Genomic DNA, 27,175 nt, shown 5'->3' with positions numbered 1-27,175 from the left:
CAGGAGGCCCAGCGCAATGAGTTTGAATCATATCGGGAGCAGTTGCTGCACTCGCACAACATGGAGAAGGAGGAGATGGTTCAGCGTGCAGACCGACAGATGGAAGAGCTGCAGGAAGAACTGGCCAAGGTGCAGAGAGACCGTGACGAGGCCCTCCTCCTGGCTGAAAATGATCGTCAGCAGGTACTCTACACTCCCATGTTCACTCACTGGAAACAAATGATGAGTCCCCATATTCACCAGTGACATGTTCCTACATACTGTCATTTTCGTTCAGCATCAGTTCACTGAACACACTCTTCATTTTCATTGCACTGTAGGCTGTCTCTATGGCAAAGTCAGGTATTCATTATAACTTTTAATTTTTCACACAATGTTGTGTATGCATGTAGAAAGTGCCTGATATTTGGGACAAAAATAGGTACTTTGTGTTTATATGATAATATAAAAAAAATGAATGTTTTTAACACATAGGTGCCAATGGATGTAATGTTTTTGTCTTTCACACCAGTGCACACAGTGATGCATGATATGAATGAATGAATATCAATATGGATACTTATATAGCGCCTATCCTAAGTCGGAGACCAAGCTTTTAGCACTTTTCAAACAGTCATTGCACAACAGGCTGCCTACCTATGTAGAACTGAAAGACAGCTACCATTGGGTGCTCATCATTCCTTTCCTTTGACAGGTTTCAGCCACGCACACATACACACTCATAAAGATGTAACATTTTACGTATACGACCTTTTTTTTTTATTTACCTCGCCATATAGGCAGCTGTATTCTGGTTTCTGGAGTGTGCAAGCAGGGTATGTTCTTTTTTCCATAACCCACCAAATGCTGACATGGATTACAGGATGTTTAACATGAGTATTTGATCATCTGCATGTATGTACACACGAAGGGGGTTCAGGCACTAGCAGGTCTGCACATATGTTGACCAGGGAGATTGGAAAAATCTCCACTCTTTACCCACCAAGATTTTAACCCTGGACCAAAGTCCAATACTTTAACCACTTGGCTATTGTGCCCGTCATGTAACTGTGTGTGTAAAACTTAATGCCATTGTATTTGGTGTTGAAAGAAAGTTAAATTGGTTTTCATTTGCATGATAGCACTACAGAATATGCTTTTCTTTTAAACGACTAGTGCTGTGTTTTATTTCACCACACCTTCCTGTAAAGTGAGCCAAATCTACTGACAGGCAGCAGTGTTTTCTTCTTGCCTACGCATGCTGAAAGGAACATGTAAAACGCAGTCAAGTAAAGGGGAAAGAGTGTCTTCGCCATTGTACTTGATGACGTTGTGTGTTTGCTGTTCTGAGGACACTGAAAGTGCATGGACTCACTTCAGCTGCTTCTTTGTGAATTAAAAGTGCACTGCACACAGCTATGCAGTCAAATTTACTTGTTTCAACAACTGAAGAGAAACTTGAAAAGTTAGTGTCTGATGGCTATTTCTGTGTTGCTGTAACTGCAGGGACCTGTGACTTAGTGTCTGTCATTACTGTTGGCAGGCCATCTCCCTTCTAGAGCAAGAGAAGGGCACCCTGATGGAGAAACTGGCCAATGCACAGCAAGAACTGGCTGATGCCAGCGTCAGCTACGATCGCCTGAAGCGGGAGGCCCAGACCAGAGCGGAGACTGACCGCAGCAACATACTGGGTCTGCAGGGAGAGCTGAAGGATTTCCGCCAGCAGTTTGAGGAGGCCACGTAAGTTTGTATCGTATTGTATTTATAAGTTCTTAGTCACAACAAACTTCTTTGTGTGAAATTTGGGCTACTGTTGGTTGGGGGAGTGCATTATCACATTGAAGAGCCACCCATTTTTTTGACTCACTTGTGTAAAGAAAGTGAGTCTATATTATAATCTGGTGTTCGGTTTTCTCTCTCTGTGTGTGTATGTATGTCTGTGTGTCTGTGGTAAACTTTAACATTGTCATTTTCTCTGGAAATACTTTGTCTGCCAATACCAAATTAAGCTAAAACAGTATGAAAAAAATCTTCACAGTCATACCAATAATAGGTTGTAAGTCTCCCGAATTAAGCTGTATTTCTGGATCATCAACAGTTTATTTCATTGAGATCCGTTCCAAAATCTGTGTTTACTGCACACAAATATTCTATTAACTGAATTAACTGGAATGAAAATAAACGAAAACTTGAATCGATCATTCTCTCAGCCTGTTGGAAACTGGTTCATGCAGATCTAGAGATCTGCCATGTGTTGCAATGTGCTTGAAGTGATGGCAACATCTCCTTTACCACCAAAATAAAAGAATAATCAAGATATACTAAAACACACAAAAAACACGCTTTAAACAGTGTGATTGCATCCAGTACAATGACATTTATTTATCGCACTAAGAAGACAACAACAACATTACTTTAAATATTAAATTTAGGCAAATGAAATCAGATGCGCCACAGCTATGGGGATTAGTCAGCTTGCTTAGGAACTGAACATACAAGGTTCGATCCTGCTCGTATGCCTTTTTTTTTCTCCCAAGCTTATTTTATATATCATATTTAATACACTTTTAAACATTTTTTTTTAATCACTGTTTGTTTGTTTTTCTCTCCTTATGATTCCTTGACTGGATAAAGTGCAAAGCACAAGTGAGTCTTGAAGGCTTTGCCTCTTGTTTTCTGTTTTTTTCTCTGTCTACAAGTGTATTTGTTTCGTTGTCAAAGTAGATTTGTTTACATGATTTTGGCAGGAACGACTCTTTTGTTGCTGTGGGATCTTTTATGTGTGCTTAGTGCATGCTTGTTGATATTTCTTTGAAATCAGCACTGAAAAGACCATGCTGATGGCCAGCTACACCACCACCATCACTGCTTAGATGTCTAGGGACAGAAACTAGGAACTGTTCAATAGTTCACCTACATCGGATCCATCATCCACATTGAAGGATCCAAATCAGAAATCTTTTCAAGGGTAGCAAAGACAGCATCAGCACTGTCCAGCTTGAAACGTATATGGAAGAACAGCAACATCTCCATGCAACACAAGAACAGACTCCTATATGCACTGGTATATTTCATCTTCCTGTATGCATGCCACACATGGACCCTCATGGCAGATTTGGAAAGAAGAATTCAATTCATGGAACTGAGGTGTTATTGCATGATAGGAAACATCAGATACACTGATCACATCACCAGTGAACAAGTGTGCCAGACCATCAACAGTACATTGGACCTAAGCAAATCTGCTGACGTCAGTTAAGAAAAGAAATCTATGCTGGTATGTCCAAGTTAAAAGATCAAGATCCAATAGCCTTGCTTTACATAGTCCTCTAAGGAACTGTTCAGGGAGGGAGATTGCAGCCATTTGTATGATTAAAAAATGTTCTTCATGTTTGGTTTAAGGTATACTCAGACTATAATATTTATTTTCTGAAAGCCCAAGTAATTTTTAGCTTATATTGTTTTAACTGAAAAATTAGTTTTGATGTCATATACTGATGTCGAACTGATGCAAACTGGGCCTATATTTTTGGCAAACTTTGTAAAAAGATGTCTCACTATTGATATGCTGTCTGCTAGCCAATCGAATGCCATTTCTGGCCGGAGCTGATAACCCATTCACAATGGCCACTATTTCCACCATTGTTGCTCTGTCTTTGCCATCCTTCAATACATTTAAAATGTTATTTTCTTGCATGCTTTTTGTTTGGTGGTGTTTTCTTGGATGTTTTTGTCTCAAATTTCATCTCATTTACATCGTTTGCATCAGTTCCTGACGTCTGATTTGAAATTTTTTTTATCATTTCCAACTCACTCTCTCTGTCCTTTTTCTGCGGGGCTAGCACTTGTTGGGAATACCTTGTCCGGATCACTATGCCTCGAAAGGCATCCTGCAATGGCTGGACCTGTGAGGCTGGGATAGTGCTCTGCCAGGAGACTATCTCAGGTCCTGGAGCCCACGTGAGCCAGACATGTCTTCACAAGGAGATTTGGTGTCTGCCCTCTATCCTCAGTGCACAGAGCAGTCTCTCGGTGGTAGCACTGCTCTCTCTGTTTCTCCCTCCCATGCTGAGTCCCTTCCCCCACTTCCCTCTGTGGGGGGAAAATCGTGGCCTTGAGGCAGGTGGGAGGGGGACGAGGGAGTTTGGGGGGGCAGCTCTCCTTTGCTCACCCCATTGTTCACCCCATTGCTCAACCCAGTCAGGTCACACTAGCAACTGTAGTGGAGGGGACACTAGTCATGTGACCCTTGCCTGTATGTCAGGCAATCCTGTTATCCAGCCAGTCTTCCCTGATGAAGGAGGCCCATGTGTGCCAGGCTGTTTCGGGTTGTTGGTCTGACACCCAAGTCAGACTGGTCACTGGACTTCCCTCTGACCTGGTCAAGTTTTTTCTTCTTTTTTTTTTTTACTTCTTTGTGGATGTCCAGGCACCAGTGACCCTTGGGGATGGGCTCACAGGGTGGTTGGTACCTACGAGTAGATTCCCCCTTTCTACCCGTACTGGGGTGCACGCTGGGCTGCTAGGAGGGCCATGGCTGACCTGAGGTCCTATGCTCCCTGGACTCCGCCAAGCACCCATTGCCCACTACATCTGGTGCTACCCTGGGGATGCACTCTGCCTCAACCAGAGGGACCGAGCTGGTGTTGGTCATGGGGACCTACCTGGTCACCAGCACTTCCCTTCCGGGACATAACACCTAACCAGCTTGGGGAAATTTTCCCCTCCCTCAGCTGTAGTTCTGTCGGGAGATCAGTGGGTACTTATGCCCACCCAGCATGTGCGAGTCCCAAACTTTTCTCATGAGGTGCTGCATGAGAAGCTTTGGCACCCTCCCTCTCAAGCATGGCTAAAACTGTCCTCTGGCTGGTGCCCATGGGTGGATTTCCCCTTTTCTGTATCAATGGGGATTTGCCGTTGGGACGCATGGGGTTCAGCCCAGCACTGATTCCGTAGTAGTTTGTGTCCATTTGGGGGCTTGCACTGCTGAGGGTGGTGGGACTGGACATTTGTCGGTCTGGACAACATTCACTGTTACAACACTTCCCTTATGGGTCCTAAGGCCTACCAGGAGGCTATCAGTATACAAAAGCCAGGAGTTTCTGCTGCCCCTTGGGAGATGAGAGGTGCTTTTGCCACAGGACACACTGAGTGCAGTGGGGGATGTTCCAAGGGGCTTCCTTTGTCGCAGCTGACACAGCTATTACTTTTACAAGGACTCTGCTTATAAACCAGTAGGCTTTGCCCTCCTCTTCATGCTTTGAATTCTGCATCAGTTTGACATGGTACAGTATCTGACACCAAAATGTGCAGTTTGTATTACTGTCAGACTTTGGTTAGATATACTTTCCATGTCAAACTTGAATGCCCACTCATCTATCCCCTTGGTTTTTGCCATGTTCACATGGGGCGTTCTTTGCCTGCAATTGAAATGAGTAATCTGCTTTGGCCGAAAATGGTGTTTGATTCACAAGCAGACAGCAGACTAATAGCAAGACATCTTGTTACTGAGTTTGCCACAAAGTTTGGCCAGACAGGGAAACCAATAGGCCTAGTTTGCATCAGTTTGACATGGTAAGTGTATTTAACCAAACTGGAAGTATAATACAAACTCCCATTCTCTGTAAAATCAGTTCATACATGACATATTTGAACTGAACAAGTACTTTGATGAAAATGCATATATACTGGCACTTAATTAAAGACATGTGTTTTTGCATGTGTAAGTCTTCATGCTAGTCATGTGAGAAAAAAAATACATGCCCATGACAACACCAGCCACAAATTTGGTGTCATATACTGTACCATGTCAGGGCTCTGCTCCGCTGTAGGCAGGGTGGTCCTGTGTGTACCAGGACCACACCCCTCCCTTGGAGGAATCTTTAAGAAACTTTCCCAGGGAAAAGGCGCCCGGGGCAGAGACACAAATTCAACTCCAAATTGGTGAGTTTGGAATCACCAATTTAAACCTTGCTGTCACAGAGAGGCACATGAACGTGAGGTGAAGAACATGAACGAACAACTGCGTGAGGTAGCCAAACAGCGTGAGCTGGCTCTGGCTGAAGTGATCGAACTCAAGACCCAACTCAAATTGGTGGAGGAGACTCGTGATGCCATCCGCCGGGACCTCATCGATGCCAACCGTGCTGTCCGCGAAGGTGATCACTTGTTTCTTGATTTTTTTGTGTGTCTTCTTTTGAGTAATGGAAATATTCCTGTGAACAGATGACACGTGCATATTTTGGGTATGTTGCCTCCAATCAAAGCAGTATATTTCTATTATCATCTTGCAGCATGTAACAAGTGTGTCACTTTTGTTTTAACTAACAGTAGTAATGTGTATTTTTTTAGTTCCATTGCATATATATGCTTGTAGTTAAAGGAAATATAGAAAAACCTGAAGTGAAGGGGAAGGGAAAGATGTCGCAAGTTACATTGAAAACCAGTTCTGTCACAGGACATAAGATTTGCTGGAATTCAAGAACTGCTTATACGTTTAATGCAGGTGAGGAATCACGTGACCTGATGCGGAAGGAGATCACTGACCTGAAGCGGGCCATCAATGAAGAGATCCGTGAAAAGGAGGCGATCAACATGGCTGCCACTGACCTCCGGGCAAAGGTCAAGGCCTGTGAACAGGACAAGACTGACCTTGGCCGTTCTGTTCAAGATGCCAGGCAACGCATTGGAGGTACATTGTGTTTGTGTTTATGTGCATATTTGTGTGTTTGTGCATGAGTCTGTGTAATTGCTTTTTTGAAGATACAGAGGGGGGAAAAAAAGAAAAAAAGGGAAAAAACAACTACCAGATATGAGTCACCAAGAAAGGTGGAAGAGTTGGGGAGTTTGGGGTTGACTGAACACAGGCCATTAACTGTGAGAAACCACAGTACAGGGGTGAAGGGAACATGATTGGCACAGCCCACTTGAACAGATGGATGATTTTCTTGTTCAGTGGTTTCTGCTTTTACGGAACCCTGTTTGCTTTCAGTGTTGCAGGCAGGCTTAGCGAGATATGAATCGGTTTCACTCAAATGCAAAGGACTTCACCTGTGAAAGGAATGTTTGTCATTGAAGATTTACATAGGTCTCATTTTCATGACTACTTATTTGTAGGATTTGATTGCAGGAGTCTTTTTGTATCTGATTTTATCACTTTGGCCTTCTTTCATCCCCTTCTTTCTTCTGTGTCCACAGAACCCTTTGTTAGCGGCATGGGAAGGGGTGTGTGAAAGTGTTTTGAAATGAAAAGTGTTGTCTAGCAGTGTGAGACCGGAATTATTGAGGTGGGTGTAGGTAATAGGATGGGATTACCAGTCGATACTGGTGCAGGAGAATCTTTTTAAATTGCTTCAGTCCCGTCCCATATTGTCCCATAGAAAAAATAAAAGCAATAAAGGAATCTCCCAGACAGCACTCATTTACATTTGAATGAGCTGAGAGGGGCCACATCAGGTACTGTGCTTTCAACTGAAAGCCTGGCTTTGTTGAACTCAATGCAGCATATGTTGTGGGTGAACAGTGAAAGAAGCCCCATGCAAGGTTCTGTTTCCAGTGCTGTTTCAGTGAAAGGACCGGCAGATCACAGCGCTCAGAACCCACACTTCCTGTGGGGTTGTTAGGAAATGCCAGAGTATTGGCAGGGTTTCAACCAGTCAAACGGTGGCCAGGACATAACAAATTAAAATGGTGGGTCGTCAGCAGTGTTGAGTGTAGGTGCCAGGAGATTAGGGGCTGTGTAAGCTGATCATGGAGTGTTGATTTGTAGACCATGTACTGAAAGCCCTAGTGCTGTGTATGTTTGAAGTGATTCAAGACAAAGTGGTCATGTTTTAACTGTATGTGGTTGTGTTTATGTAGTGATTAATTTGTTGTAGGTTGTGGGAAAGCTGACTGCACTCAGGTGCATATGTTAAGCTGTTTCAGACACCACCCACCCACATATACACACAGAGACACAGACTCTCTCTCTCTCTCTCTCTCTCTCTCTCTCTCTCTCTCTCTCTCTCTCTCTCTTTCTTCTTTGCAAATGTAACAGTCCATGGATATCAGACATGTTTTGATATGACAGTGTGACCTAAATGATACATTTAGTTAAAAATATATGTCATGGCCACATGTTTGATGAAGTTACTTCATTGGGGAGTTCACAGCCAACCATCATGGGGTACAGATGTGTCAGAGCAGTGCTCTGTGCCAGTGAACACTTGTGTTCACAGACTTGACCAGACTAAAAATCATTCTCTCTCTACTTAAGAAAACAATACAAACATTGTTTGTAGCAGCTGATAGTCATGGCAGCTGATTTAGACACTCACTGTTGTGCAGTGGGTTGGTTTGCTGGAATTTTCATCAAAATTATGACCAAAGAAAATTAATAAATCTGCGAGTAAAGCCCATGGTTGTGAACCGTTTCCAGGCCATGTTTACAGTGGAGGGGGCATCGCAGTGTTCATTTTGTGGCTCACCCTGTCGACTGTGTTTCTGTTTGGTGCTCCATTTTGTTTTCATATGACGGTTGTGGAGGCATGTTTAGAGCAAAACCCAGTATGTATGAGGACTTTCTCTTCTCTGCTGATCGTGCATCGTATCACTGCCAAACCTCCTGCCTTGATTTCTGTGTGCCCCCCTCTTCCACCTCTTTATCCCATCATCACTTGGGTTTGACTTCCTATCATTCCCCGCCTGACCTCAGATTTCTTTTGATGATGTGTGAAGATGTTGAGCCAAACCCGGGCCCGTCCAATGTTCCAGAGTTTGTAAAGAATTCGGAGGCAAAAGTTGACAGTCAAGGTGTTCATTTAGAAGACATACTGAACAAGCTTATTGACATGATGAACAAAACCCAGTCCCACAATGGGACTCTCTGAGGCTCTCTGTGTTCTGGTACCCAGACTCAAAGACTGGGTACTCTGTAATCTAGTGCAGCAAGGAGCGCGGGTGGGAAAGGAAGGGGCAAGGGTAATGTAGGGGGTTCCAGACAAAGTGGGGTTAAGACTCAGGCACAGCCCACCTCAGTGCTGACAGGAAGTCAGTCCACCACAAAACAAACTCCTGTCCCACCCCAGCAAACTAAACTTCCGCATGACTGGAACCTCTCCAGTTCCAAAACTGACAAGTGAAGTTCAGGTCAAGGCCCTCAAGACACTGACTTTGGAACAGCTTTCAATGTTTCACCCCATCAGTCATGATAAAAATATCTCATTTGCTGCCTATAATATTGAAGGGTTTTGGAGCATTTCTAATGAGCTTGATTTGTCTCTTTTTGTATATAGTTATGATATTGTTTCATTTGTTGAAACATTCACAGAATCTGTGCCCGAGTCCTTTTTCCCTTCTCACAAGTTGTTCATTTCTCCTGACGTAAAGGTCTCGGATAGTATCCTTGGCCGTCTGTCGGGTGGTGTTGTATTACTTGTTAGAAACAATCTTGTTAAATATGTTGAGCATATACACATTGAAACTGACAATATGATTGCAGTGAGATTGTCCCACTAGTTATTAGGTACAGAGACTGCTTGTCTATTGCCAGGACTTTATTTGCCCCCAGAAAATTCAATCTGTTATGAAGAAACTGAGATATACAATGGAGTTTCCATGTTAGAAGATTCTGTATTTGAACTGGTAAAGTCTTGTGGTGATTTACCTATGATTGTTTTTGTTGATCTGAATTCAAGAACTGCCTCAACCAATGCCAGTACTAAAGATCCTTACATGAAATATGTGATATGGTTTCTCACATGGGCTTCAAATCTTTCCAGAAAACTGACGAAAGTATGTCAAGAGTGTCTAGTGATGGTGCTATTAACTTGTTTGGTCATTATTTGATTTGTGTTTGTGAAATGTTTGGTTTATGTATTCTAAATGGATTACAGTCAGTTTTCTGGTGATTATACGTACATGTCTCGGACAGGTAGTTGTGTATTGGACTTCTTCATTGTTTCACGTGAGTTACTTTCTCAGTGTGCTTGTTTTCATAAAATTCACAAGATCGAATCCAAACAAGCAGTCAAAAATAGTCAGTACATTGTAAATAATAAACTGGTAAACGATAGATCCACCAGTACAAAATATAAATGGGAGGAAGCAAAATCTACTGTATTTTATGATAAGATGCAAAGTACACATACTCAGGCTCTTACGAAGGAGGCACTGAATTTGATTGATTCTGATTTAAATCTGCTTTGTGCAAATTTCATGAGTGCTTTAGGTATGCTGCAGGTATGAAAGAAACGATCTTCATTGGAGGAGAGAAACACAAAGCTTTGTTTGATCTCGAATGTAAGCAGACCAGAACAGCACTGCGAAGGGATTTGCACAAGAGTTCCAGATCTCATAATGACTAAGATCGATTATCATATTGTCAAAAAAGGAAAGAATATAAAGAGTTGCTCAGACAGAAGAACAAAAGTTATCAAGATAATTTGATAGTTTGCCTGCAGAATAGTTTGCAAAATCCTAAGGCATTTTGGAACACAGTCCGTTCTGTTAGGCCAAAATCTAAAACTCTGTCAACAATTACTACTGATGTTGTGTTTAACTTTACAACTAATGATAGTTCTGCTTTTGATGATGCTTCATTTGACTCTGTAAGTGATTGTGATGATGGTGTCAATTGTAACTCTTTGAACCAAGCTATATCTGAGGAGGAAGTGAAAAGTGCAATCAAAGCATTAAAAAATCAAAAAGCTGCTGGACCAGATGGTATGATAGGTGATTTTTATAAAAGAGTATAGACTTCACTGTTCCTTTCTTGGTAAAATTTTTCAGCAACATTTTTGATAACGGCTTATATCCTGATGACTGGTCTTTGTCGATTTTACAACCCATACATGAAAAAGGAGATAAGAATTTACCTGATAATTATAGGGGAATATTGTTATTGAACATTTGCAGCAAACTGTACAGTTTTGTTTTGAATAAAAGAATCATGAAATGGATCGATGAAAACAAGATAATTGGAGAACAAACAGGATTTAGGGAAAATCATAATACTTCAGATCATATTTTCACTCTTTTGGCACTGATTCAAAAACAGCTTGTAAGGCACAGAAAGTTGTACGTTCATTGATTTTCGTAAAGTGTTTGACAATAGGATAAATTTTGGAAAATTCTGATGGAAAAATGGCTAATGCTCTAAAAAGTATGTATACTGTTGTTAAAACACATGTTCGTGTAGGTGGTAATTTAACTGACATTTTCTTTTGCCCACGTGGTCTTAAGCAGGGAGAAGTGTGCTCGCCAGTTTTGTTTTCTTTGTTTATCAATGAACTGATTAACCCTTTGAGCCCTGAGTTCCTGAGCAATTTTAACCCATCTGCCTGAGCTCCTGAGCCAAAATTTGCAAATAATTGGTATTAAACCCTTTGAGCCCTGACCACCGCTTTACCGGTGGCAGAGAAGATGACATAATGCCCAGCCACTGGTTGAGCAGTGCGTAAACACTTGAAGCGTGCAGAGTCTCAACCTGGCCCGTCAGGGCAGAAATCAGGGACAAAACGTGTGAGAAAACAACTGTACACAATGCAGCAAGTAATTGATATGCTTGGTGATTTATCGGAAGTAGAGTATGACAATGATTACTCTGATAGTAAGGTGGAATTCGAATCAGATGATTTTGCTACAGATAGTGAAGACGTCCTGGAAAGATGGACAGAATACTGCACTGGCCTGTACAACCACCAGCTCCACCCAGACAGCTCCATATTGGAAAACAACACTCTGTCAGCTGAACGTGACAACTATTATCCACCCATACTGAAGGAGGAGGTCAGAAATGCAATACGAAGCTTGAAAGAAGGGAAATCACCGGGTGTGGACAATATCCCAGCAGAAATGTTGTGGCAAGGTGGTGAGGCGTATGTTGCAGTCCTTCAAGCAGTATGCCAGAAAATACTTGACGAGAAGAGATGGCCAGAACAGTGGACACAATCAAGAAGGGCAACCTGAGACAATGCCAGAACTATAGGACCATTAGTCTTATTAGTCATCCAAGCAAGATCATGCTACGAATCCTCCCCAACAGACTGAAGTCAAGGGCTGAAGAAATACTCGCAGAAGAACAAGCTGGTTTCAGAAAGGGAAGAAGCACCATTGAGCAAATATTCAATTGCAGAATACTCATTGAGAAACACCTTCAACACCAACGCGACTTGTTCCATAACTTTATTGACTTCAAGAAAGCGTTTGACAGGGTTTGGCATGAGGGACTATGGCATGTGCTGAGGGGATATGGAATCGACGAAGGCATCGTGAGCATGATAGAGGCCCTATACAAGAATTCCAACAGTGCAGTGCTCCTCAACAACCAACTAGGGGAGTTTTTCAAAACGACCGTTGGTGTCAGACAAGGCTGTATCCTCTCTCCTGTGTTGTTTAATCTCTTCTTAGAAAGGATAATGCAGGAGGCACTGGAAAACCATGAGACTTCTATCTCCATTGGTGGCAGACAAATATGCAGCCTCCAGTTTGCTGATGATATAGATCTGATGGGGGGAACGAACGAAGAACTGCAGGAACTTACCAACAGACTTGTTGATAGAGCGGGTGCTTACGGAATGGAGGTCAGCACAGGTAAATCCAAAACCATGGTAAACAGCGTGAACATGGCCCATGCTACTATTTTCATGGGTAACAACTGGAAGATGTTGGGAACTTCAAATATCTAGGAGCAACCCTGACAAAAGATGGAAGCAGCAAAGCAGAAATAAGAATTCGCATTGGCACAGCCACTGCAGCCATGACCAAACTGAACAGAGTGTGGAAAAGTAACATCCGATTCTCCACAAAATTCAAACTCTACAAAGTCCTGGTAGTCTCCATTGTACTGTATGGTTGCGAGGCATGGACACTGACGGCCGAAACTGAAAGGAAGATCCAGGCCTTTGAGAACAAATCCCTGAGGAAGCTCCTTCAAATTCCCTGGACTGAGCACAGGACCAATGAACATGTACAGAGCAGAATTGAGAACCTTGCTGGACCTCAGGAACCTCTCCTTTCAACTGTGAAGAGACGCAAGCTGATATGGTTTGGACACAACACTCGACACACCAGCTTGTCCAAAACAATCATGCAAGGCACCATCGAGGGCGGGAGAAGAAGAGGAAGACAGTGGAAGAACTGGCATGAGAACATCAAACAATGGACCGGACTCCACACACATGAGCTGCTGCTGGCAGCTGCCGACAGAGACAGATGGAGAAGGGAGGATGCGTCTGCGGTCCTCAGGCTTCCCCCAACGACTACTTTGTAGTTATGGGCCTGAGGTGAGGTGAGGTGAGTAATGTTGAAAATGAATCTGAGCATGCAGATTCAGTTGATCAAAGGAGGCGTGTCAGGTTGAGACTCGCTTCATGGTAGAAACCGATCTTTTTTATCCAAAGCACATGCACGAAACACAGTGAAAAGGCGCGGCGATGTTGGTACTACGTTCTCTGATGTCAGAATATTACAGTTTTTCTGATTGGCTCTTCGATATAAGTCAACCAATAGCAAAACACGACACAAGTGTTTATGCGCCGCTCAACCAGTGGCCAGGCATTATGCCACCCCTCCCCACCACCGGTAAAGCGGTGGTCAGGGCTCAAAGGGTTAAAGATGTTTTAAACTATGGTAGACATGGTATTCAGCTGTCTTCAGATTTCATAGAATTGTTGATATTATTATTTGCTGATGATGTTGTACTATTTTCTGATAGTGTCATTGGTTTGCAAACACAAATCAATATTCTGTATAATACATCCAGATGTCTTGACTTGCTGGTAAACTTAAAAAAATTTAATATTGTTATATATAGAAATGGTGGTTATCTTGCATGTAACGAAGTGTGGTATTATGGAACTGAAAAGTTAAAGATTGTTTCCATGTATAAATACTTAGGTATATTCTTAACAACAAGGCTGTCTTTTCAACCAACATTACAAGATCTTGCTGACCGAGCCCGTAAGGGAGTGTCAGTTATCATGAAATTGCTGTGGTCTATCGGAGAACACTCTCCATGTATATTTTTCAGATTGTTTGATTGTCAAATACAGCCCGTTCTCACACATGGTTCAGAAATTTGGGGATTCATACAAGATCAGGAATGCATTGAAAAAGTACATTTAGATGCTTTAAAGAGATTTTTGGGTGTTAATCCAAAGTCTCCTAGACATCTTGTATGTGGAGAAACAGGAAGATTCCCGATTTCTATAAATACGCACATAAGATGTATCAAGTTTTGGCTTTGATTAGTTTCAGTGAATGAAAATATACCCAAAAAAAGCCTATAACATGCTTCTGTCTTTGCAAAATCAAAACTATATCACGTGGGTGTGTAAAATTTGCAATATTTTATATACATATGGCTTTGGGGTGGTTTGGTTATGCTCAAAGTTGGCATGATTCACTGCAGTCCTGTGATTTCTATTATGTTTATTCTCAGTTCAAACATACCCTAACAATCAGCCCTTATTTGTATCTTGTTAAGAATGTCCAACAGCACAAAACATTTTCAAGATTTAGAATTGGTGTGTCACCTCTTTATTCACATTTTTTACAATATAAACCCAACCAGGACAGAAATAAATGGTGCCATTTTTGCAAGAACACATTGGAATCAGAACTTCACTTTTTACTTTTTTGCCCCAAGTACGATGAAATAAGAAACAAATTTATTCTGCCAAAGTATTCTCGAAATCCATGAATGTTTAAATTCTGCTTACTTATGTCTAGTACTAATCAAATGTTTTGTTTAACCCTTTCACTGCCAGGAAAATAAGATTTAAGTGAAATCTATTTGCCAGGGTTTTTTCCCAAAAAACAGGTATAAATTTTCAAAAAAAATATGTGCTCTATAGGAGAAAGACCCATAAAAGTATATATTTTCTGAAAGGTAAATGAATAAAGAATACAAAACACATGATGTTTTCCCATTTTATATAGTTTTACTGACATACTGTTGTTTTGAAATCAGTGTTTTGTTTTTTGTCACTTTTTCAACTTGCTCATTACAAACAATAGTCAGGTAATTTGCACTAAAATATTATATTTTCTGGACAAATGGATATCTGCACACACAAAATCATACTAGAACAACCATAATGAAAATTGTTTTTTAAAAGAGATAGATACACGATGCCTTGTGACTTCTCCAAGTGATAATATGGATGTGAGGCCATGCCCCCTCAGTCTCCACCCCCCTCCTCTTCACCCCTCTCACATGATCACTTTATCCAGTTCTCATCAGACCATGTTGGCTGAGTGCCAAGAAAATTGCTTACACCGTGTCCTGCTAACAGTTCGGTCACTTCTGTCGTCTGCTCCAGCTGTACAGCCGGCATCACTCACTGATAGTCGTATCTTGGCCACTCTCTTGACTGCTCCCTTTATTTTCTATCAAATCGTCCAATAAATGTTCATCACGGTCTTCTCCTTCAAATTTACGCTTCAGTTCTTTCTGAGCATCAGCTAAAGAAAGCAGTCTTGGTTGATTTAGTTCGCCACAATCACACATCTTGAGCATGGCGTCAGTCCAACATTTTGTTGAGCGAGCGAGGAAAGGAGCCAGGCAAAACACTGCGACTGTAACCCAACCAAAACGTTCAAATAAAGGACTGCCTCATGACGTAGATGGTCTTTCTAGCTATGAATAGAATCCAGAAAGATTCCCCAAGCTAAAGTGACCAGTATTTTTGTCAACGAACTGAATGCAAACCAGGGAAAAGTCAGAATATTTCGATGACAAGTTATCTCATTGTGGCAGCGAAGCATATATACTTGCGATGACGAGTCATCTCGTCATATAGGCAGCCAAGGGGTTAAGCTGTCAAGTTTTGTTCACAAAGCAATGAATGTGCGGATGCAAGCTACAAAAATGTAAACATTCCCCTCTACACAGAACATGTCATCACTCATGTTATGGGCCAGAGGCCTGACATTAAAATATTTTTTACTTTGACTCTGTCTCTCTCTCTCTCTCTCTCTCTCTGTGTGTGTGTATGTGTGTGTGTGTGTTTTTCTTCTTTGCAAATGTAACAGTCCATGGATATCAACCATGTTTTGATATGACAGTGTGACCACAGTGCTCTGCTGCAACCGCCTTCCTCTCCGTTGAACCATGAAGGTTTCTTCCGCAGAGTCCGCCGGATCCAGTCTTCACATGCTTGGGTAGACAAGCCCTAACTCACTGAGGGTTTGAGACCCATCGGCTACCCTCACCTAGTTTAGCCAGCCTGTCAAAGCCATTGCCCGGGGGTTGAGCGCTGCCGCATGCTAGCAGCTTCTAGAACCCATAAGTGAGAGCTGGGTGCCGGTGGGGACCAACAGAGGATGAACCACTCCCGGAAGAGCGTGACAAGCCCCCCGTCTAGAGATACTACCCCTCCCGTGTACCCCCTAACCCCCACATACACATCTACACACACACACACACACACACACACACACACCAAACAACCACTCTCATGTTACAGTGCTGGAGGAGCAGAAGTCAGGTGTGGTGAAGGAGGCAGGTGACCTGCGTGCCAACCTGCGGGAGGTGGAGAAGGCCCGCCTGGAGGCCCGCCGAGAGCTGCAGGACCTGCGACGCCAGGTGAAAATGTTGGACAGTGAGCGGTCCAAACTGGGCAAGGAGGTGGGTGACCTGCAGCTGAGAGTGGCTCGTGATGAGGAGAAGGAAGAGGAGGCACGACGCACATCCTTTGACCTCAAACAGAAGGTGAGCACAATTTGTTAGCTTGTTGCTCTGAGGTTTGTGTGTACATGTTTATGTGTACATGTATAATATGTTTTTTGAATAAAGATTGTTTACTGCAGTTTAATGTTGTAACTTCACAATGTAAAAAATATATTTGTCTGTTAATCTTGGTCTGAATACAAATTTTGGGGGATAAAAAACAATTGTTTTACCAGTTCAGTGCCAGAGAATTTTGTAAAAGAAAAAGAAAAAAGTTATCTCCCTTGCCAGGGAAATTTGAGGATTTATGTGTAATAAATTTTTCAGAATTCTAGTACAAAAACTATAGAAGATACAGAACGAAAGTAAAGGCTTTTGTGAAGGAAAATCCAGGCTTTTTTCCAAATTATTTTGAAACTAGATAACTATTCACGCATTTCAAAATAAAGATAATTTTTATGCATAAAAAAGTCTACCTCCACAGAATGACACCCAGAAAGAAAACAAACAAAATACAGCAGGAAATAGCATGCTTATTGGCTGAAAAAGAATATAAAATGGCTTCTGAGTTTATGATAACAATCACAACACTTGTAGTCATGTAATCACAACACTTGTAGTCATGTCCCATCAGCAACACACATGGGTTCAGTTAAGATGAAAAAATTCATGTTCTCAGAAAGTGAGCCATCAAGTTTTTCTTACACCTAAGTGTGTTCCCCTTTTGAGGAGAGAGCGCTTTGATGATAGTCCCTCCTGGTTATAACTGGTACAGCAAATGTGTGCTGTGATTGAATGTGTTCTCTACCAGGTGGTGGAGTCAGAAGCGTCCCGTGAAGCCCTTCGCAAGGAGCTGGCCAACCTGCAGCGGAAGATGGCAGAACTGATCGATGATGCCACGATGAAGGAGAAGGACTACCAGCTGGCTCTGGATGACTGCAGGCGATCCGAACGCAAACTGGAGGACCAGCGCAAGAACCTTGAGATTGCTCTTGAGGCCGCCAACAGTGACATCGGTGACCTTCGCCTGAAACTGAGTGGTGCTGAAGGTCGAGTCAATGCCCTGGAGACAACCTTGGCGCGGCTGGAGGGAGCTAAAAAGGATGTGGAGTTCAAGCTGGGCAGCATCGTGTCCAGCCTGCGTCGCACTATTGGCTTCCGTCAGGAGATGCCCCGCGCCAGGAGTCGCTCCCCAAGTCCTCGCCGCTCCCGCCCCACCTCTCCATCTAAAGGTGGGCAGTTTGTTTCAGTTTCATTTTCAAGAAGGTCTCAAAATGTTTGACTCAGTCATATATGCTACATCACATCTGTCAAAATATATTTTAAAAGTCAATTAAAAAAAAAAAAGTCAGTGCAGGCAGTTCCTGTCTTATACTTCTGTGGATAACCAGATTTTCTGTCTGCCTTATCTCCTTTTAATGTGCTAACTTCTTGCTTCATTTTCTGTTAATGAATGTGATACTGCATGAATTTGGTATTTTCCTGTTTATGATAGTGGTTTGATGTCCGTTTTACTCTCCCTCCAAAGTGTATATTTTTCCCAACTTCTTCTCAGTTACTTTTTACTTGCTTCCCCCACCCATTTAATTTAAGGAATTTAATTTGTTTTGCAGAGTATGGGATATTTTCATTAGATAAAATAATTGTGAATTTTGATAGGTGGTCTTGATTTTTTGGCTATCAAAGTATTTCAAAGGAAATGTATAAACATTGTTTTATGCATGCATGCACATGCCTGAGGCAATGTCAACACCATCTCCTTTGCCTCCTAATTAAAAGAATTTCTTAAATAATCAAGATGTTTTGAAAAAAAAAAACATGATTTAAATGGTGTTATCACCTCAAATACAATAATATATATTATCGCTCTAAAAAAAAAAAAAACAGCAAAAAAAAAACAAAACAAAAACACCATAGCTTTAAATATTAGATTTGATCAGTTGACATCAGATGTTCTGTTGCATTGTGGATAAGATAGCTCATTTCCGAACAGAACATCTTTGGTTTGATCCCGCTAGCATGCCTGTTTTTTTTGGTTGTTTTGTTCTTGTTTTTTTCCCAAGCTTATTGATATATAACACAGAACCCATTTTAACAACAACAAAAAATTTAATCTCTCTTTTTTTCTCATGATTTCTTTACTGGGTAAAGTGCGTGTCACATGTGAGTCTTGATGACGTTGCCTCTCTCGTTTAATGAAAATTTCTTTTTTGATTGCAGAACTGTCCAAATGCCTTTTAAACCATGTTTTTGATTGTTTCCTTTATCCCTGCCAGAAGCATCACCCCATTGCAGTGTCTAGCACCCACCCCTCCACCACACACCAGTTTTAGTAAATTTCAGGATTTTAGAATCTCTCTCTCTCTCTCTCTCTCTCTCTCTCTCTCTCTCTCTCTCTCTCGAGCAAGCTGGATTTCGATCAGGTTACAGCACCATTGACCACATTTTCACATTGTATGCAATTGTACAAACACATTTATTAAAAAGTACAAAATTGTATGTTGCTTTTGTAGATTTTCAGAAGGCCTTCGACTCTGTGAATCGAAATAGTTTATGGAATGTGTTACGTAAAACTGGTGTTGATGGTAAGCTTTATATGGCACTGCGTGCTGTATATGATGCAGTTTTAGCGTGTGTGCGTGAGAAGGGTGTATATTCAGATGTATTTGATTGCCCACGTGGCGTAAAACAAGGATGTCTGTTGAGCCCTATGATGTTTTCGTTCTTTATTAACGAACTGGCAGGAGAGATAACGAAAAAAGGAAGACGTGGGATTCAAATGATCCCTGGGGCTGCTGAACTGTTTCTTATGTTATTTGCAGATGATGTAATTCTTTTGTCTGACACGGCCATAGGACTTCAAAATGAGCTGAATATATTAAAGCAAGAAGCAGATAGATTATTCTTAAAAGTTAATCTTGAGAAAACAAATGTAGTTGTGTTTAGAAAAGGTGGTTACCTATCTAGATATGAAAGATGGCACTATGGAACTGATGAAGTGAAGGTAACCAATGCTTATAAATATCTTGGTTTGATTTTTACAACTAAGCTGAGTTTGACAACATACAGTGCCGAAATTTGGGGACTTTCTGATATCAAAGATTTAGAAAAAGTACATACATTAGCTATTAAACGTTTTTTAAATGTTCCATTACATGCTTCAAATACTGTATTATATGGAGAAAGTGGTAGATACCCATTATATATTAAATCATGTGTGAAATGTATAAAATATTGGTTAAAATTAATAAGGTTACCCACATCGAGATTATGTAAGCAGGCGTATGAAATGTTAATAAATGAACATGAGAGAGGGAAGGAAAACTGGGTATATTTTGTAAAGAAGACATTAACTGTAAATGGATTTGGGATTGTGTGGATGTGTCAGGGAGTTGGATGTGTAGAAGGATTTGTTTCAGAATTCAAAGATAGGCTAATTGCTTCATATAAACAGAATTGGCACTGTAAAATGGAAAGCACTGAGAAATATAGATGGTTTTATAGTTTTAAAAGTATATTTCAAATAGAAAAATATATCACAGTCGTGACAAACAAGTGGCACCGACCAAGTCTCGCCAGATTTAGAACGAGAACAATTGGGTTGAATGCTTATGAAAAGTGGTTTCAGACTGAGCCCTCGTTACTCTCCCCTTGTCTGATGTGCGGTCATTTAAGGGAGGATGAATTACATTTTTTGTTTAGTTGTAAAGCTTATGACGATATTCGAGAAAAATGTGTTGTATTTAAAACAAATTAAGCAAAGAATGAAGATATTTTTGGAGTGCTTAATCTAAATCAGGAAACTTCACTACAGTCACTTGCAAAATATATTGCCGAAGCGAATAACATGCGACGGAAAAAACAACAATCATAAAATAGTATCAGGTGTTGCTCATTGTGAAAATTGAAATCTGTGTTGTCATTCTCATATGGAAAATATTTGTTAAACATTTATATATGTTTTTTGTTTTTATTTCTCACTGCATGTCATTACTTTGAATGGATGGTCGAACTGCACGTTGTTGCACAGATTGATTGATTTCGTTTTGGCTTTGGTTCTCATCAATATTATTACTATTGATGCATGTTGTTATTTGTATTATGAACCCCCATGTCATTAGGGCTGTAAAGCTATTGACATTAAAGTGTTCAGTGTTCTCTCTCTCTCTCTCTCTCTCCCTCTCTCTCTCACACACACACACACACATGCACACAGATTCACACTGTACACACACTTCATTACTGCATTTCACATAAACATAAACAGGTTTTGACAACACCTATGCCACGACGACTGAAGAAGGTGGAAGCCCCATCCCTCGTGTGGGTTCCCCTACCCGCTCCGGCAGCCCTCTTCGCACAATGTCGCCCTCACGGCGTGGTGTTTCCCCCAGTCGTGCTGATGGCCTGGACGTGGATCCCGAGGCTGTGCGTGCTGCCCTGAGGTCCTTCATGACTCAGCTGGCCAACGCAGAGCGTGAGAGGGTAAGTGGAGTTAAATCTTTTCTTTTTCAAAAAAAATTTTTTTAGCTGCCCTGTCTTCTTTGCTGTTTCACAAGATTTGTACAGTAATAGAAGTCTGGAAAAGTCTTGGAAAAGTATGTTTTACCCTTCAGGGTCTGGAAAAGTCTTGGAATTTTAATAAAAACCCTTGAACAAAGCATATTTTAAATTCTTTTTAAAACAATTAGAAAAACAAAAAAATAAAATAATGATACTGGGATATCCGCCAGTCTCCTTCATTAGACACATTTTTTTTATCTGTTTGGCATTGTGTTTGGTATGGAAAATTTTTCTGTCTGGTCTGGAAGAAGTATTGAATATAGTTTCATCACATGTGTGGAAACCCTGGACTATCAGTATTATTACCTCCATACCTCATAGCCACACCCTTCCTCATTCTGTTGTTGTCTCAGTGCAGCATGCAGTCTTCAAGGAATTGTCAGTGGGGTGTTCTGAAACTTTGTTAGAGTCTGTGTTATCTGTGTAATTTTATGTTTGTGTGTGTGGTGTTGTTTTTTAATGTCATCAAAAGAATATGTACCTTTTCATGCTACATTGTTATGTAGAGTATGTCTTTCAGTGTTGTAGGAAGGCTTGCGGGCAACTTTGAAGCTTTGCAACATCAACGCCAGCCCGATCAAGGTGATACAATGTCTGTATGAAGAAGGCCAACAGCTCATTCTACTTCAGTGGCAGCATTGGAGACTGGTACAATATAACTGTTGGAGTTAGACAAGGCTGTTTACTATCTCCCACTCTCTTCAACATCTTCCTGGAGAGGATGATGACTGACACACTTGAACACCATGAAGGAACAGTCAGCATCAGTGACAGGACAATCACCAACCACCAACCTGGGTTTTGCTGATGACATTTACAGATTGGCAGGGAATGAAGATAAGCTCATGAACTAGGCGGAATGCCTTTACAAAACATCTGTAGCTGATGCCATGGAGATCAGTGCAAAGAAGACCAAACTGATGACCAACAACTCTGAGGGCATCAGCAACGATATCAGAATCAACAGTGAAAAATTGGAAATCATCCAAAGCTTTAAATATCTCAGAGCATTCATTTCAGATGAAGGATCCAAGCCAGAAATACTCTCCAGGACAGCTCAGACAACAACAGCACTGACAAAACTGAGGCCCATCTGGAATGACAGCAACATTACGCTCAGCGCAAAGATCAAACTGATTTGCTCCTTTGTCATTTCCCTATTTTTATATTTCCAGACATGGACCTTGACAGCTGTACTAGAGAAGAAGATACGGGCCTTAGAGATGAGATGCTTCTGGAATATCCTTGGCATCACATAAAGGGACCACATTACAAAATATGAAGTGTGTAGAAGTCAGGCAAGCTATTGGGCTACATCTTGATATTCTGACCACAGTAAAGAAAAGGATTGAAGTGGTATTGCCACGTCTCATGTTCATCAGGACTGGCCAAGACCTTTCTGCAAGGAACAATACATGAAGCAAGGAGAAGAGCCAGGCAAAAGAGATGGGAGGACAAAATCTCAGAGTGGACAGGTCTAACCCTGAGTGAGACGGGACAGACAACTGCTAGGGATGGAGGAGGCTGGTTGCTAATGGTGTGGTGGCCCTACCGTCTGTGAGACAATGGGATAGACAGACAGGACTACTTGCAAGTGTATTGATATGGATACTTATATAGCGCCTATCCTCAGTCGGAGACCAAGCTGTAAGCGCTTTACAAACACGGGGTCATTTACACAACAGGCTGCCTACCTGGGTAGAGCCGACTGATGGCTGCAGTTGGGCGCTCATCATTCATTTCCTGCGTCATTCAGTCAGATTTCAGGCACACACACTACACACTTAGACAAACTTGTAACACTTGTAACATAAAGTGTATGGTGAATATGTTAAGTGTATCTGAGTACTGAGCTTGCAGTGTGCCCATCTTTCTTGCTCTAGCATTCACCCCCTGTATTTTGGCGTATTAGGAGAAGTGACCCATTCCATATTAGGGAACGAAATGAAAAGCGCTTTGAGTATCTGGAGAAATGTGCTATATAAATGTCCATTATCATTATTACACACACACACACACACACACACACACACACACACACACACACACACACACACACACACACACACACACACACAGAGTATGGATAGGGTGGGGAAGGGGATGTATTTTAATCTAAAATCACAATTGTGGAGAGACGTTAAACAAGAAAACGAATGAACACACATGGTACAGCACAACATGGCATGATACTCTTTCAGCTTTCTCACTCACTGAAGTTGGAGAGTACAGTGGCTGCTGTGCATGTGACATGCTCACCTCTAGCTATCATGGGTCAGCTACAGGAAGGTTTGGTCCATTCTGTTTATAAGGCTGTGATAAAAATTGTCTAAGGTCAGGTCAGATAGATATATCTGCTACTGGTAACCTGGATCCCAGTACTACCCGTCACAGGGTCGAATTGCTGGCGACTAAACCAGCGCCCCCACCAGTCCTCTCAGGAGGATGGTGAGGAGGGTGGCTAGACACCCTGGAGGAATTAAATGACTCATCAAAGGGCGCCAGTTCTGGAGAGCTACCTGCAGCCACCTAGCTAAGGGAGTAAACCCTGACAGAAAATCTGGTGTGGGGCCCCTAAGGTGGTTGGATGGCAAGCTTTGTCACTTTCCGGCAGCTCCTGCAGCCATGTTGGCACCAAAACGTAATAGTCTTGCTGTTCCTTTGGATCTGTCAGCGAGGTGGAGAGGGGGGACAAGCTGCATGGGCAACAGCCTGTCTTCCATATTACATTGCCCAGGCTTATATCCATCCATCCATCCACAAACACCTTGCACCTAAAACCTGGAGAGGACACTCCAGCTTCACTACTAGCACTAGCATCGGAACAACACGTGAAGCAACAGTTACCGGTTATAAGTTAGCGCTCAGTTGGCATAGAGCCGATGCCAGGGGTTGCTTCTGACGGTGGGAGGGACCCTTGCGTCCCACTGGACAGCTACCGCCCGCCAAAGCTGGGCAGCCCCCAGCCAGTTAGGTGCTGTCCCGCCACGACCTGCCTTCTTCTATGGGTGTATGAAGATTAGGAGAATATCCGACAAGCAGTTCGTTAATTTCCGCACCAGGCAAAAAGAAAACTTCAAGAAACGGATCAACAATGAAACTGGCCTGTTGGAATGTCCGGACAATGATGCCTGGGCTCTCCAAAGATCTGCAAGACATCAGTGACGCCAGAAAGACAGCCGTCATGAACAGCGAGCTGAAGAGACTAAATGTGGACATTGCCACTCTGCAGAAACATGGCTGGCTGACTCCGGAACACTAAAGGAGAGGGACTACACCTTCTTCTGGCAAGGAAAGAACTCTGATGCCCCAAGAGAGCACAGAGTAGGCTTTGCAGTCAGGAACAGCCTGCTGAACATGATCGAACCAGGCAGCGGCAGTTCAGAACGACTCCTGACTCTCCGCCTCACCACCTCCAAAGGCTGTGTCACTCTCGTCAGCACATATGCTCCAACACTGTCCGTCTCTCCAGACGCCAAGGATGAGTTCTACGAAAATCTCGCATCAACCATAAGGAACATCCCCAGGACAGAACAACTTGTTCTCCTGGGCGACTTCAATGCCAGAGTGGGTGCAGACAATGATACGTGGCCCTCCTGTCTCGGTTCCTTTGGAGTGGGGAAAATGAATGAGAATGGACAGTGACTACTTGAGTTTTGTACCTGCCATGAACTGTGCATCGCCAACTCCTTCTCCAAGACGAAGCCCCAACACAAAGTCTCCTGTAGGCACCCGCGCTCAAAACATTGGCACCAACTGGATCTGATCCTAGTAAGACGAGCTGCCATCAAAAACCTTCTCCACTTATACACGACTATACCCAGGTTAATCTTGACAGTCCCTGTACCAGCAGTCCACAGGGAACCATTGTGTGGTGTGATGTATGTTGTAATGTACACATTTGTACACTATTTTGTGTATGAAATAGCTTCCTGTGTTGTGTGTGAAATTGTACATTGTGTGTTGTCTATACTAAGATGTGTACAGTGTGTGTCATGAAAATGCACAGGATGATGCCCTGGCCACGGTGCGCAGCATTACCACACAGATGAAGGACCTGGATGAGGAGAGAGAACGCACAGAGAACAGGCTGAAAGTGCTGCAGAAATCACTGGGAGATGTGGAGGAAGGTCAGTGGATAATGTGCAGCTGGTCTTTTTTGTGTTCTTTTCTTTTCCTGAGTGTTGTTTGTGTGTGTGTGTAAAGGAGTGTATGTTCTTGAGTTTAACCGCTAGGCTACCTATCTGCCAAGATAACTTGTCAACACAACCGTGTATGCTTCGCTGCCTCAATGATGAGATAACTCGTCAGCAAAATATTCTGAAGTATTCTGACTTTTCCCTGGTTTGTATTGAGTTTGTTGACAAAATCACTGGTAGCTTTAGCTTGGGGAATCTTAATGATAATAATAATGGATACTTGTATAGCACACTATCCAGAAATCTGCTCTAGGTGCTTTACAAAAACGCTTTTGTTAACATAATTCATCATATCTATGTTACATACACACACCAAAATGTGACTACACACACACACACACACACACACACACACACACACACACACACACACACACACACACACTGCATACATACATTTTAACATACATGTGTATCTAACAGCTACCCTAACACATACACACACATAGGCAGGCACAAACTTACATAAACACACGCACACGCACACACAATACACATTCATATACATGCATGTAGTTATGTATACATACATATGTATACACATATAGTCAAGCACAGTTAACGCAAAGGAAGTGGACCTGCCACTATTGAACTTATTGCTGAGGGAAAAGGTAAGTTTTGAGACAAGATTTAAAAGATGCGAGGGAATCAGAATGACGGAGGTTATCAGGGAGCTTGTTCCACGTCTTTGGCGATTGAAAAGAAAACGATCTGTGTCCATAGGTCTTACTTCTGACATGAGGTATCCTGAGAAGTTGAGTATCAGAGGAAGAATGGAGCTGGTGAGATGGGGTATAGAATTAATTTTTCTAGATTCTATTCATAGCTGGAAACCCCATCCATGTCATGAGGCAGTCCTTTATTTCAATGATTTGGTTGGGTAACTGGCAGTGTTTTGCCTGGCTCAACACAAGCTCAGCAGAATGACATGGGCTCAAGCAATGTGATTGAGGTGTACTAAAAGAACCAAAATTGCTTTCTTTAGCTGATGCTCAGAAAGAATTGAAGCTTCAACTCAAAGAAGAGGACAATAATGCACTTTGATCGGACAATTCAATAGAAAATAAAGGGAGCAATGAAGAGACTGGCCATGATACAACAAACAGTGAGTAATGTTGGCTGTACAGAGCAGACAACAGTGACATGACCAATATATTAGCAGTACACAGCGTGAGCAACATTCTTGGCACTGAGCCAACACAGAGTGAGAGTACTGAGGGGAACTGGAGAAAGTGTACCGGGTGAGAGAGGGGGAAGAGGAGGGGCTGAAGGCCAGGAGGGTGTGGCCTAAATGTGATCGAGGGGATCAATGTAGGGCCAAAAAACAACATTCAGCTTGTTGTTGCCTTATTGTTGACTTAACTGGTGCCAGTAGACTAAATAAGACCCACAGAACACAGACTGCATTGAATCTCTCTCTCTCTCTCTCTCTCTCTCTCTCTCTCTCTCTCTCTCTCATGTTTTTTTTAAAAGATAATCAAAATCGCGAATTTGTTGAGGAAACAGTGTGTATGCACAGCAGGCTACCAAACAGGTACAGGCAAATCCAGTCAAGCAGAAAAAAGTACTCTATACTGTCAGCATAAAAGATACAATTGTGAAATGAAACATTTCTTGGATCTGACTTTATTGCCGGATATGTGTGATGACTTTTTGAGGAAAACTTATTTTAACTGAAATGACCGGAAAATCACATCTATGTTGTTATAATGAAGTCATGATGAATTGTGTATATGTCTCTTTTTTTTCTCATTGTGATTGTTCAAGTATAAATTGTGTG

The 27,175-nt window shown here is 42.0% G+C and overlaps 1 protein-coding gene across 8 annotated transcripts in view; it reads left to right on the top strand.

Moving 5' to 3' along the window:
• Positions 1-27,175, top strand: part of LOC143287546 (uncharacterized) — a 178,517-nt gene that overhangs the window by 124,605 nt on the left and 26,737 nt on the right. For all 8 annotated transcript variants that reach the window (XM_076595609.1, XM_076595608.1, XM_076595607.1 and 5 more), the window contains 8 exons: positions 4-183; positions 1,523-1,719; positions 5,962-6,137; positions 6,485-6,670; positions 16,431-16,675; positions 17,445-17,865; positions 20,901-21,118; positions 25,206-25,326. In XM_076595609.1, the coding sequence (XP_076451724.1) occupies positions 4-183; positions 1,523-1,719; positions 5,962-6,137; positions 6,485-6,670; positions 16,431-16,675; positions 17,445-17,865; positions 20,901-21,118; positions 25,206-25,326 (1,744 nt within the window). The remainder of the gene's footprint in view (positions 1-3; positions 184-1,522; positions 1,720-5,961; positions 6,138-6,484; positions 6,671-16,430; positions 16,676-17,444; positions 17,866-20,900; positions 21,119-25,205; positions 25,327-27,175) is intronic.

This window comes from Babylonia areolata, chromosome 11 (assembly GCF_041734735.1).
Source record: "Babylonia areolata isolate BAREFJ2019XMU chromosome 11, ASM4173473v1, whole genome shotgun sequence".
NCBI classification, from domain to species: domain Eukaryota; kingdom Metazoa; phylum Mollusca; class Gastropoda; order Neogastropoda; family Buccinidae; genus Babylonia; species Babylonia areolata.
This window is presented reverse-complemented; position numbering and strand designations above follow the sequence as displayed.